At 44.0% G+C, this 12,500-nt stretch overlaps 1 protein-coding gene across 6 annotated transcripts in view; it reads right to left on the bottom strand.

The window, feature by feature from the left end:
- Positions 1-12,500, bottom strand: part of LOC129861118 (cyclin-dependent kinase 17-like) — an 86,884-nt gene that overhangs the window by 20,444 nt on the left and 53,940 nt on the right. For all 6 annotated transcript variants that reach the window (XM_055932260.1, XM_055932261.1, XM_055932262.1 and 3 more), the window contains one exon: positions 8,350-8,475. In XM_055932260.1, the coding sequence (XP_055788235.1) occupies positions 8,350-8,475 (126 nt within the window). The remainder of the gene's footprint in view (positions 1-8,349; positions 8,476-12,500) is intronic.

Raw genomic sequence — 12,500 nt, 5'->3', positions numbered from 1 at the left:
AGCTTAATCACATTATCCTGCTACACTTTCACAGTTTAAATCACATTATCCTGCTACACTTTCACAGTTTAAATCACATTATCCTGCTACACTTTCACACCTTAAATCACATAATCCTGCTACACTTTCCCAGTTTAAATCACATTATCCTGCTACACGTTCACAGCTTAAATCATATTATCCTGCTACACTTTCCCAGTTTAAATCACATTATCCTGCTTCACTTTCCCAGTTTAAATCACATTATCCTGCTACACTTTCACAGCTTAATCACATTATCCTGCTACACTTTCACAGCTTAATCACATTATCCTGCTACACTTTCACAGCTTAAATCACATTATCCTGCTACACTTTCCCAGTTTAAATCACATTATCCTGCTACACGTTCACAGCTTAAATCACATTATCCTGCTACACTTTCCCAGTTTAAATCACATTATCCTGCTACACTTTCACAGCTTAATCACATTATCCTGCTACACGTTCACAGCTTAAATCACATTATCCTGCTACACTTTCCCAGTTTAAACCACATTATCCTGCTACACTTTCCCAGTTTAAATCACATTATCCTGCTACACTTTCACAGTTTAAATCACATTATCCTGCTACACTTTCACAGCTTAAATCACATTATCCTGCTACACTTTCCCAGTTTAAATCACATTATCCTGCTACACTTTCCCAGTTTAAATCACATTATCCTGCTACACTTTCCCAGTTTAAATCACATTATCCTGCTACACTTTCCCAGTTTAAATCACATTATCCTGCTACACTTTCACAGCTTAAATCACATTATCCTGCTACACTTTCACAGCTTAAATCACATTATCCTGCAACACTTTCACAGTTGAAATCACATTATTCTGCAACACTTTCACAGTTTAAATCACATTATCCTGCAACACTTTCACAGTTTAAATCACATTATTCTGCAACACTTTCACAGTTTAAATCACATTATCCTGCTACACTTTCCCAGTTTAAATCACATTATCCTGCTACACTTTCCCAGTTTAAATCACATTATCCTGCAACACTTTCACAGCTTAAATCACATTATCCTGCTACACTTTCACAGTTTAAATCACATTATCCTGCTACACTTTCCCAGTTTAAATCACACTATCCTGCTACACTTTCACAGCTTAAATCACATTATCCTGCTACACTTTCCCAGTTTAAATCACATTATCCTGCTACACGTTCACAGCTTAAATCACATTATCCTGCTACACTTTCCCAGTTTAAATCACATTATCCTGCTTCACTTTCCCAGTTTAAATCACATTATCCTGCTACACTTTCACAGCTTAATCACATTATCCTGCTACACTTTCACAGCTTAATCACATTATCCTGCTACACTTTCACAGTTTAAATCACATTATCCTGCTACACTTTCACAGTTTAAATCACATTATCCTGCTACACTTTCACAGCTTAAATCACATAATCCTGCTACACTTTCCCAGTTTAAATCACATTATCCTGCTACACGTTCACAGCTTAAATCACATTATCCTGCTACACTTTCCCAGTTTAAATCACATTATCCTGCTTCACTTTCCCAGTTTAAATCACATTATCCTGCTACACTTTCACAGCTTAATCACATTATCCTGCTACACTTTCACAGCTTAATCACATTATCCTGCTACACTTTCACAGCTTAAATCACATTATCCTGCTACACTTTCCCAGTTTAAATCACATTATCCTGCTACACGTTCACAGCTTAAATCACATTATCCTGCTACACTTTCCCAGTTTAAATCACATTATCCTGCTACACTTTCACAGCTTAATCACATTATCCTGCTACACGTTCACAGCTTAAATCACATTATCTTGCTACACTTTCCCAGTTTAAACCACATTATCCTGCTACACTTTCCCAGTTTAAATCACATTATCCTGCTACACTTTCACAGTTTAAATCACATTATCCTGCTACACTTTCACAGCTTAAATCACATTATCCTGCTACACTTTCCCAGTTTAAATCACATTATCCTGCTACACTTTCCCAGTTTAAATCACATTATCCTGCTACACTTTCCCAGTTTAAATCACATTATCCTGCTACACTTTCCCAGTTTAAATCACATTATCCTGCAACACTTTCACAGTTTAAATCACATTATTCTGCAACACTTTCACAGTTTAAATCACATTATCCTGCAACACTTTCACAGTTTAAATCACATTATTCTGCAACACTTTCACAGTTTAAATCACATTATCCTGCTACACTTTCCCAGTTTAAATCACATTATCCTGCTACACTTTCCCAGTTTAAATCACATTATCCTGCAACACTTTCACAGCTTAAATCACATTATCCTGCTACACTTTCACAGTTTAAATCACATTATCCTGCTACACTTTCACAGCTTAAATCACATTATCCTGCTACACTTTCACAGTTTAAATCACATTATCCTGCTACACGTTCCCAAATGTCAAACACAATATTGACCTGGAGTTGCTTGCCTACAGTAATCTGTCAGTAGTACACAGGGTCATTTGGCAATGGTTCGCCTTGACACTTGGTACGCTGAGGTGATTTCAGATCCAAACACACACATCTGTATGTGACAGCGGCTGTCAGGATCCCTCAGCCTTGTTGGGGAGTAGCGCTGCTCATGTAGGTGGAATCATTTGGACAGAACAACCGCCCCCCCCACATACACACACACTTGCCCCCCAGGCAATCCCCGCGCAGGAAAATAAATCTGCAGGCTTTCAGGCAGTTTAAGCGTGGCTGACACAGTGGAGGATGTGTGTATGACCTAACCAATGGTCTTTCTGTCTGTCTAGCATCCCCCTCCCTCCTTAGCTCATTGGTACTTAAAGTATAGTATAGTATAGTACTGTTCAGACAGATTATGTACTATGTGTGTATGTATGTGTGTGTGTGTGTGTGTGTGTGTGTGTGTGTGTGTGTGTGTGTGTGTGTGTGTGTGTGTGTGTGTGTGTGTGTGGTACAGTGGATCCTCCGATAAGCCAATGTTAGTCCTAACTAATATATCAGCTGGGTAATGGGTTCATTCCATTCCCAACGCTTCACTGGCTCTGCTCTCTGCTCGCAGAACAGAACTAGGTCAAACCTACTTTATTGGACCAAAATGAAACAACAAAAACAAATAAGTGTGTGTGTGTGTGTGTGTGTGTGTGTGTGTGTGTGTGTGTGTGTGTGTGTGTGTGTGTGTGTGTGTGTGTGTGTGTGTGTGTGTGTGTGTGTGTGTGTGTGTGTGTGTGTGTGTGTGTGTGTGTGAAGCAAATGATGCCACGCAAGAGACAGGGGGTTGACATAGACAGAGAAGGAGAAACAGATAGAGAAAGAGATAGAGGGAGGGAGGGAGAGAGATAGGGGAAAAGGAAGGATGCTAGGAGAGAAAAGGGAAGGATGGATGGAAGGAAGTAAGGAAGAAAGGAGAGTGCGAGGAGAGATCCATTTCATGAACAACGATGGCCACTGAGCGTGACCGTGAGGAGTGGACAGACACCACAGCTCAATCAATTTAATGATGACATCATCAATCAATGAATTACAAACAGCCAATGGGAAAAATAATGTTTTACACTGACACCTCATTCTAACCGGGCAGTTGAATATCACGTATCTGAAATTTCACGCATGGCTCTCGACCTTCGCCTCTCCCGAGTCCGTACGGGAGTTGCAGCGATGGGAGAAGAGTGTAACTACCAAATGGATATCATGAAATTGTGGAGAAAAAAGGGGTAAAAGTAAAAAAATATATATGTTTTTATTAAATAACAAAATACAAAAAAGTGTTGCAGGGTTTTGATTTCATTCAGATTAACAGGAAAGTGAGAGGAGTTGCTGAGTGTTGTGTGGTTTGATATGATGCAAGACATGCTTCCAACCAACAGGGGTCACCTGTCGGACTCCATCACTTCTTACCCCCTCCATCCAACCAACGCTCTTCCTTCCCCCCAAGCGTCTTTTAACGCAACGGAACACTGAATCTTACTGGACGACACAGTGAATAATTGATGGGGATTGGGAGACGACTATGAAAGAAAAAAGATAGCCTCAGTGCCTCGGGGTCAAAGGTCAGGATATACAATTACAGATAATTAATTATCCTCTACTGTGCCCCTACTTCCATCTAGATGAGAGAATCATTTTTAACATGATCAGTGTTTCAGTTACACATTGACTCCTGAGGATGCCCTTGAAGTAGGATGTCGGCCATTTTGACAGCTGTACCTCCAGACCGTTTGTCTGTCCATATCTAAAATATGATGTATTTTATCATTTTCAGTAGAATGGACTTCTTCCTGAAAGAAAACCCAGATTCGATACGGGCGTTCTAAACAGGATGTTTCATCACAGTAACTGATCCTGTGTTTAAAGGCTGGTACAGTTAGTGTTTCAAGAATGTGCCAACTGGCAAATGGAACTTTTTTGTATTTCTTTATTTAACTAAGCAAGTCAGTTAAGAACAACTTCTTATTTTACAATGACGGTCTACCAAACCCTCCCCTAACCCGGACGACGCTGGGCAAATTGTGTTAGCCGTCCTATGGACCTCCCGATCACGGCTGGTTGTGATACAACCCGGGATCGAATCAGGGTCTGTAGTGACGCCTCTAGCACTGAGATGCAGTGCCTTAGACCGCTGCATCACTCGGGAGCTTCTGCTAGGTTTTATGTCAGTTAATTAAAAAACTATGCTCTGTCAAAACAATTACAGAGAGAATTTTATTTTTAAATTAGGCACTTGAAGGGATAAAAATATTTATCTCGAAATAGACTGATTGCATGACAAATTTCAGGTGTCCAGTGACAGTATTTGAATAAAGACTTCAGACTATTTCAATTTCGTCATTCCATCTACACAAGAATGATATAAGCATGAACATGTAATGACCAGTGTATCACACATAATGTTACCCAACTGTGAGAATGATAATATTAATGTCTGCAATGAATTTAGACTCAGTAATGCCCAAGTATACAGCATTATGAACCCTACTACAGTACACTCTCACCCATATTACACTGACCATCAATACTGAGGAATGCTGGGAAATACAGTACCACAAACCGTCCGGTCATATCCACCCTGAAACATACCTGAACCAATCAGGTTCACCGAAAGCCCCAACCCCAACCTGACCTCTACTGACACTGTAGTTTACCATCAAACAAACATACATCACTCCTGCATGTCCTTCTTCCACTCCTCTATTCCCCCATCATTCCCTCTCTATGTGTGTATCTAGCTCTTTACTTCCTTCCAATCACTTATCTCTCTGTCCTCCTTCCTATCAGTCATTTATTATCTCTCTGTCCTCCTTCCTATCAGACATTCATTATCTCTCTGGCCACCATCCTACCAGTCATTAATTATCTCTCTGTCATCCTTCCTACCAGGCATTCATTGTCTCTCTGTCCGCCATCCTACCAGTCATTAATTATCTCTCTGTCCTCCTTCCTACCAGGCATTCATTATCTCTCTGTCCTGTGTATTGCATCAGAGGTCTGTCTCCAAGGTATTCCAGTGTTTTTCCATCCGGGAGGAGCACTGCAGGGCATACTGACTCCACTACTGAATTATAGATATCTGTTACATCACACACACATGCACACACACGCCTGCCACTCATTTGCAGCACTCGCCTCTAACCACACAAACACCTTACACCTGACCCCTCCCCCATTCATCCTTCTTCTATAAAAACGCCACTCTCCATCCCTTCCTCTATCCCTCCCTTCAAATGTTCCTCTTTTATCCTCATTTCATCTCTCTAAGACTCATTAAATCACTTCAAACAGAGAGAAGGAGAGGGGCCTGGTCTCACTCCATAACTACAGGAGAGAAGGAGAGGGGCCTGGTCTCACTCCATAACTACAGGAGAGAAGGAGAGGGGCCTGGTCTCACTCCATAACTACAGGAGAGAATGAGAGGGGCCTGGTCTCACTCAATAACTACAGGAGAGAAGGAGAGGGGCCTGGTCTCACTCAATAACTACAGGAGAGAAGGAGAGGGGCCTGGTCTCACTCCATAACTACAGGAGAGAAGGAGAGGGGCCTGGTCTCACTCAATAACTACAAGAGAGAAGGAGAGGGGCCTGGTCTCACTCCATAACTACAGGAGAGAATGAGAGGGGCCTGGTCTCACTCAATAACTACAGGAGAGAAGGAGAGGGGCCTGGTCTCACTCAATAACTACAGGAGAGAAGGAGAGGGGCCTGGTCTCACTCCATAACTACAGGAGAGAAGGAGAGGGGCCTGGTCTCACTCAATAACTACAGGAGAGAAGGAGAGGGGCCTGGTCTCACTCAATAACTACAGGAGAGAAGGAGAGGGGCCTGGTCTCACTCAATAACTACAGGAGAGAAGGAGAGGGGCCTGGTCTCACTCAATAACTACAGGAGAGAAGGAGAGGAGCTTGGTCTCACTCAATAACTACAGGAGAGAAGGAGAGAGGCCTGGTCTCACTCAATAACTACAGGAGAGAAGGAGAGGGGCCTGGTCTCACTCAATAACTACAGGAGAGAAGGAGAGGGGCCTGGTCTCACTCAATAACTACAGGAGAGAAGGAGAGAGGCCTGGTCTCACTCAATAACTACAGGAGAGAAGGAGAGAGGCCTGGTCTCACTCAATAACTACAGGAGAGAAGGAGAGAGGCCTGGTCTCACTCAATAACTACAGGAGAGAAGGAGAGGGGCCTGGTCTCACTCAATAACTACAGGAGAGAAGGAGAGGGGCCTGGTCTCACTCAATAACTACAGGAGAGAAGGAGAGGAGCCTGGTCTCACTCAATAACTACAGGAGAGAAGGAGAGAGGCCTGGTCTCACTCAATAACTACAGGAGAGAAGGAGAGGGGCCTGGTCTCACTCAATAACTACAGGAGAGAAGGAGAGGGGCCTGGTCTCACTCCATAACTACAGGAGAGAAGGGGAGGTGCCTGGTCTCACTCCACAACTACAGGAGAGAAGGAGAGGGGCTTGGTCTCACTCAATAACTACAAGAGAGAAGGAGAGGGGCCTGGTCTCACTCAATAACTACAGGAGAGAAGGAGAGGGGCCTGGTCTCACTCAATAACTACAGGAGAGAAGGAGAGGGGCCTGGTCTCACTCAATAACTACAGGAGAGAAGGAGAGAAAGTACTCCAGGCTCACATGTCTAATGCAGAATGCATCGGTCCCCTACACACACAAAAAGTAGGGTTCCTCAATGGTTATTTGGAAAGGGTGATGGTTCTACGTGGAACCATAATGACTTAAATAACATTTTGATCCCTCTATTTGTTCTTTACAATTCACTAAAAGGTTCTCTCCTCTTTCAGTGATAATGTAAGGGAGGTGGCTCATTCAAATATTTTAGGGAGTGGTTTGCGCACAGCTCTTCTTGCGCAACCATGAGTGAGCATGTCAATCCACTTTATCTAATGTCTTGTTTTATGTCAGTACATATTACATATGACTATGGTCAGTGACAGTATCTTGTGAAAGACTCTCGTATGGCCTTGCGTCAATTGAGAACAGTTGGCTAAATCAGTCAGTGGTTGTCACTTCTCTCCTCGGGGACCCCCAGCTGTTCCAGAGGTATCTCTCTTGATTCAACTTGTCAATTAACACAATAAAAACACCTATGGAATTTTAACAATATAATATGGCTGACCAGAATAAAGAACCCTGTATGGTTCTTCAAAAGGATCTACAACGAACCTTTCAGAATGAGATATTTTTCATTCTCCATTAAGGTTCTATAAAAAAAATAGCCCCAAAAATGGTTCCACTATGGTGACAAGCCAAATAGCCCGTATCTGGTACTATGGTCAGCATTAACATATCTGTGTGTACTGGGCCATAGACAGGAACTATGGTCAGCATTAACATATCTGTGTGTACTGGGCCATAGACAGGAACTATGGTCAGCATTAACCTATCTGTGCTTGCCAACATTTGTATATCCATGTTGTCATGACAATCTTCTCATATGGTCGCTTTGCCTTCCTGTCAAATGTCTTATCCACACTCAGAAACACAGGCACAACCAACATCTTCAGCTTGACACAATGGTATTGTAGGACCATACTGCTTTCATTTCAAAGAACTACACAAATGTGCCCGCGCAGTTGCGCACGCACGCACGCACACACACACACACACACACACACACACACACACACACACACACACACACACACACACACACACACACACACACACACACACACACACACACACACACACACACACACACACACACACACACACACACACTCAAAGGAAAACAGCTGACTCAGACTACATTGCAGCTTGCCAAGTTAAGAGCAGAGAGCAGAGTGTGGACTGACCAATGAGGCTCTTCGTAGCCTGCGGCTCATGGGCTTGTCGAAGGGCGGACTGTTCATGGCAAACTTCTCCAGGTAGCCTTCCGGTAGCCTGATGTCAGCCGGCAGAGACAGGCGCTTGTTTATGTCCTGGAGAGAGAGAGAGGGGGAGAGAGCCAGGTGGGAGAGAGACACAGAGACAGGCGCTTGTTTATGTCCTAGAGATAGAGAGAGGTGGGAGAGAGACACAGAGACAGACGGTTGTTTATGTCCTAGAGATAGAGCCATGTGGGAGAGAGACACAGAGACAGGGATGAGATTATAACTGTATGTTCAATCATTTAATCAAATCAATATTATTATTGTGATATATTTTCTGTATATAAGAGGCCTGTTCAGGCAATGCAGTCAATTTAGGAAGTAGATTGAAAATACAATACTGAAAGGTCCTCTGAATGAATTTACTGAATTGAAATGGAATTGACACCCTGGTTGTGATACATCCATTACTAACAATCACATCTGTAGTCCACATTGAACTACATCTCCCAACATACCTCACTCCTCTATGCCTGCTCTAGGCAGGGTGCCAATCATCCCGGGTTTCCATGGCAGCACTGCCTGGCCCAGACCCAACCTTCCCACAGGATATGTCCCCAATGTGTGTGTGTGTGTGTGTGTGTGTGTGTGTGTGTGTGTGTGTGTGTGTGTGTGTGTGTGTGTGTGTGTGTGTGTGTGTGTGTGTGTACGTGTACGTGTGTGTGTACGTGTGTGTGTGTGTGTGTACGTGTGTGTGTGTGTGTGTACGTGTGTGTGTGTGTGTGTGTGTGTGTGTGTGTGTGTGTGTGTGTGTGTGTGTGTGTGTGTGTGTGTGTGTGTGTGTGTGTGTGTGTACGTGTGTGTGTGTGTACGTGTGTGTGTGTGTGTATGTGTGTGTGTGTGTGTGTGTGTGTGTGTGTGTGTGTGTGTGTGTGTGTACGTGAACACGTACACAAGCACAATGGTCATAACCAACATTTGCAGCTTGACACAATGGCATTGGAGGACCATACTGCTTACATTTTACAACAAAGAACTACACAAATGAAAATGTAAACTCTATATTTGGCCATGTATGAATATCGAATCTTAATGTTTTGTAGAGATGAAAGGCTGTTAGCACATTGAATGGAGAGAAAACAACATGGAACCAGAGCTGTGACGATCTGCTGGTAATTGACTGTTATTTAACATAAACATGTTTAGCATCTCTGGGCATTGGAACATCTGCATTTTAAAAAGTTGAATAAATCCATTTAATATGGCCTACACCATTACAATAATATATATGATTTATTTAGTTGTGATAGGCTTGTAAACCTGGGAATGTATTCCAAATCAAAATATAAGGACTGCATGATGCAACTCAATATTAACTCTATATTGATGATTTGGAAAAAGTCACAAAGAAAGGCCTGCACTCTGATCCTTCCTACAGAAAGAGACAACTGCATCGCTACTCTGCTTGTGTGGCAAACCAGTTAGGGGATATCTACTCAACGGAAGGTGAAATTAAAATGAGAATTCAAGGCTACAACCACCAAAAGCCAACAGATTGACTGCTATTTAAGCTATGATCTGAATGGAGTTGGTATTTTGGGTAGCTAATTGTAAGAAGTGCAGTAACATTATGGCTGGCCTCAAGTAGCCTAGGTAGCTAGTTTCTCTCAGTTTGATGACGTCAAGACAGGTACTATGTAATCGAACGGGATGATAAATAACTACCAATAAGTTAGTGTAGCGCAAGATAAGGGGTTGTGGTCTCTCCCTCTGTTCCTGCTCTGGTGCACCGATCTTCCTGTGTCTTAATCACACATTCACACACCGCACGGCCTCCACTCCCTTGTCTTCTTGTCTTCCACTCCCTTCTAGTCTCCAGTTGTTCACTCTGCCTCCACTCCCTTATAGTCTCCAGCTGTTCACTCTGCCTCCACTCCCTTATAGTCTCCAGCTGTTCACTCTGCCTCCACTCCCTTGTAGTCTCCAGCTGTTCACTCTGCCTCCACTCCCTTGTAGTCTCCAGCTGTTCACTCTGCCTCCACTCCCTTGTAGTCTCCAGCTGTTCACTCTGCCTCCACTCCCTTGTAGTCTCCAGCTGTTCACTCTGCCTCCACTCCCTTGTAGTCTCCAGCTGTTCACTCTGCCTCCACTCCCTTGTAGTCTCCAGCTGTTCACTCTGCCTCCACTCCCTTGTAGTCTCTAGCTGTTCACTCTGCCTCCACTCCCTTGTAGTCTCCAGCTGTTCACTCTGCCTCCACTCCCTTGTAGTCTCCAGCTGTTCACTCTGCCTCAACTCCCTTATAGTCTCCAGCTGTTCACTCTGCCTCCACTCCCTTATAGTCTCCAGCTGTTCACTCTGCCTCCACTCCCTTGTAGTCTCCAGCTGTTCACTCTGCCTCCACTCCCTTTTGTAGTCTCCAGCTGTTCACTCTGCCTCCACTCCCTTGTAGTCTCCAGCTGTTCACTCTGCCTCCACTCCCTTGTAGTCTCCAGCTGTTCACTCTGCCTCCACTCCCTTGTAGTCTCCAGCTGTTCACTCTGCCTCCACTCCCTTGTAGTCTCCAGCTGTTCACTCTGCCTCCACTCCCTTGTAGTCTCCAGCTGTTCACTCTGCCTCCACTCCCTTATAGTCTCCAGCTGTTCACTCTGCCTCCACTCCCTTCTAGTCTCCAGCTGTTCACTCTGCCTCCACTCCCTTATAGTCTCCAGCTGTTCACTCTGCCTCCACTCCCTTGTAGTCTCCAGCTGTTCACTCTGCCTCCACTCCCTTCTAGTCTCCAGCTGTTCACTCTGCCTCCACTCCCTTCTAGTCTCCAGCTGTTCACTCTGCCTCCACTCCCTTATAGTCTCCAGCTGTTCACTCTGCCTCAACTCCCTTATAGCATACAGCTGCTCACACTGAGCCTCTCTCTCCATTTCTCCATGATTCCGGTTTAATAAAGTAGCAAAACAATTGGCTTTTTTGCTGCTTCCCTCACTCGGACTGGACCGATGGTCCTTTAGGTCCTTTCGGAAGAGGTTTTAAATATGTATTCATGCATATTGGGTCCTTTCCTGTGTCCACTTTGGAACGGGAGCTCTATCTCCCATCACTATTTGTCCTCATCATTCAGATTATTCAAATTCAATCATTAAGTAATTAGAGGGCCAATAGCGCGCAGGGTACTTGTCTTCTCAAGGGGTAGTAGTAAGCTAGCAAGGGTACTTGTCTTCTCAAGGGGTAGTAGTAAGCTAGCAAGGGTACTTGTCTTCTCAGGGGGTAGTAGTAAGCTAGCAAGGGTACTTGTCTTCTCAGGGGGCAGTAGTAAGCTAGCCAGGGTACTTGTCTTCTCAGGGGGCAGTAGTAAGCTAGCAAGGGTACTCGTCTTCTCAAGGGGGCAGTAGTAAGCTAGCAAGGGTACTTGTCTTCTCAGGGGGCAGTAGTAAGCTATCCAGGGTACTTGTCTTCTCAGGGGGCAGTAGTAAGCTAGCCAGGGAACTTGTTTTCTCAAGGGGCAGTAGTAAGCTAGGAAGGGTACTTGTCTTCTCAAGGGGCAGTAGTAAGCTAGCAAGGGTACTTGTCTTCTCAGGGGGCAGTAGTAAGCTAGCAAGGGTACTTGTCTTCTCAGGGGGCAGTAGTAAGCTAGCAAGGGTACTTGTCTTCTCAGGGGGCAGTAGTAAGCTAGCAAGGGTACTTGTCTTCTCAGGGGGCAGTAGTAAGCTAGCAAGGGTACTTGTCTTCTCAGGGGGCAGTAGTAAGCTAGCAAGGGTACTTGTCTTCTCAGGGGGCAGTAGTAAGCTAGCCAGGGTACTTGTCTTCTCAGGGGGCAGTAGTAAGCTAGCCAGGGTACTTGTCTTCTCAGGGGGCAGTAGTAAGCTAGCAAGGGTACTTGTCTTCTCAAGGGGCAGTAGTAAGCTAGCAAGGGTACTTGTCTTCTCAGGGGGCAGTAGTAAGCTGGCAAGGGGCAGTAGTAAGCTAGCACATAAAAAATGATTTTACAAATTACATTTTGAATTGTAACGTTATTCTACTAGCAACTAAATTCTAATTATTTTTGAGTGGCAATGACATGAACATATATTCAGCATGACATTTATGTGAGCATTATAATTTGATTACAACCCAAAAGAAATATGAAATGCACTCATAATTTAGC

This window comes from Salvelinus fontinalis, chromosome 8 (assembly GCF_029448725.1).
Source record: "Salvelinus fontinalis isolate EN_2023a chromosome 8, ASM2944872v1, whole genome shotgun sequence".
In the NCBI taxonomy this organism is placed as follows: Eukaryota; Metazoa; Chordata; class Actinopteri; order Salmoniformes; family Salmonidae; genus Salvelinus; species Salvelinus fontinalis.
The sequence above is the reverse complement of the archived record's forward strand: the minus strand, read 5'-3'. Positions and strand labels throughout refer to the sequence as shown.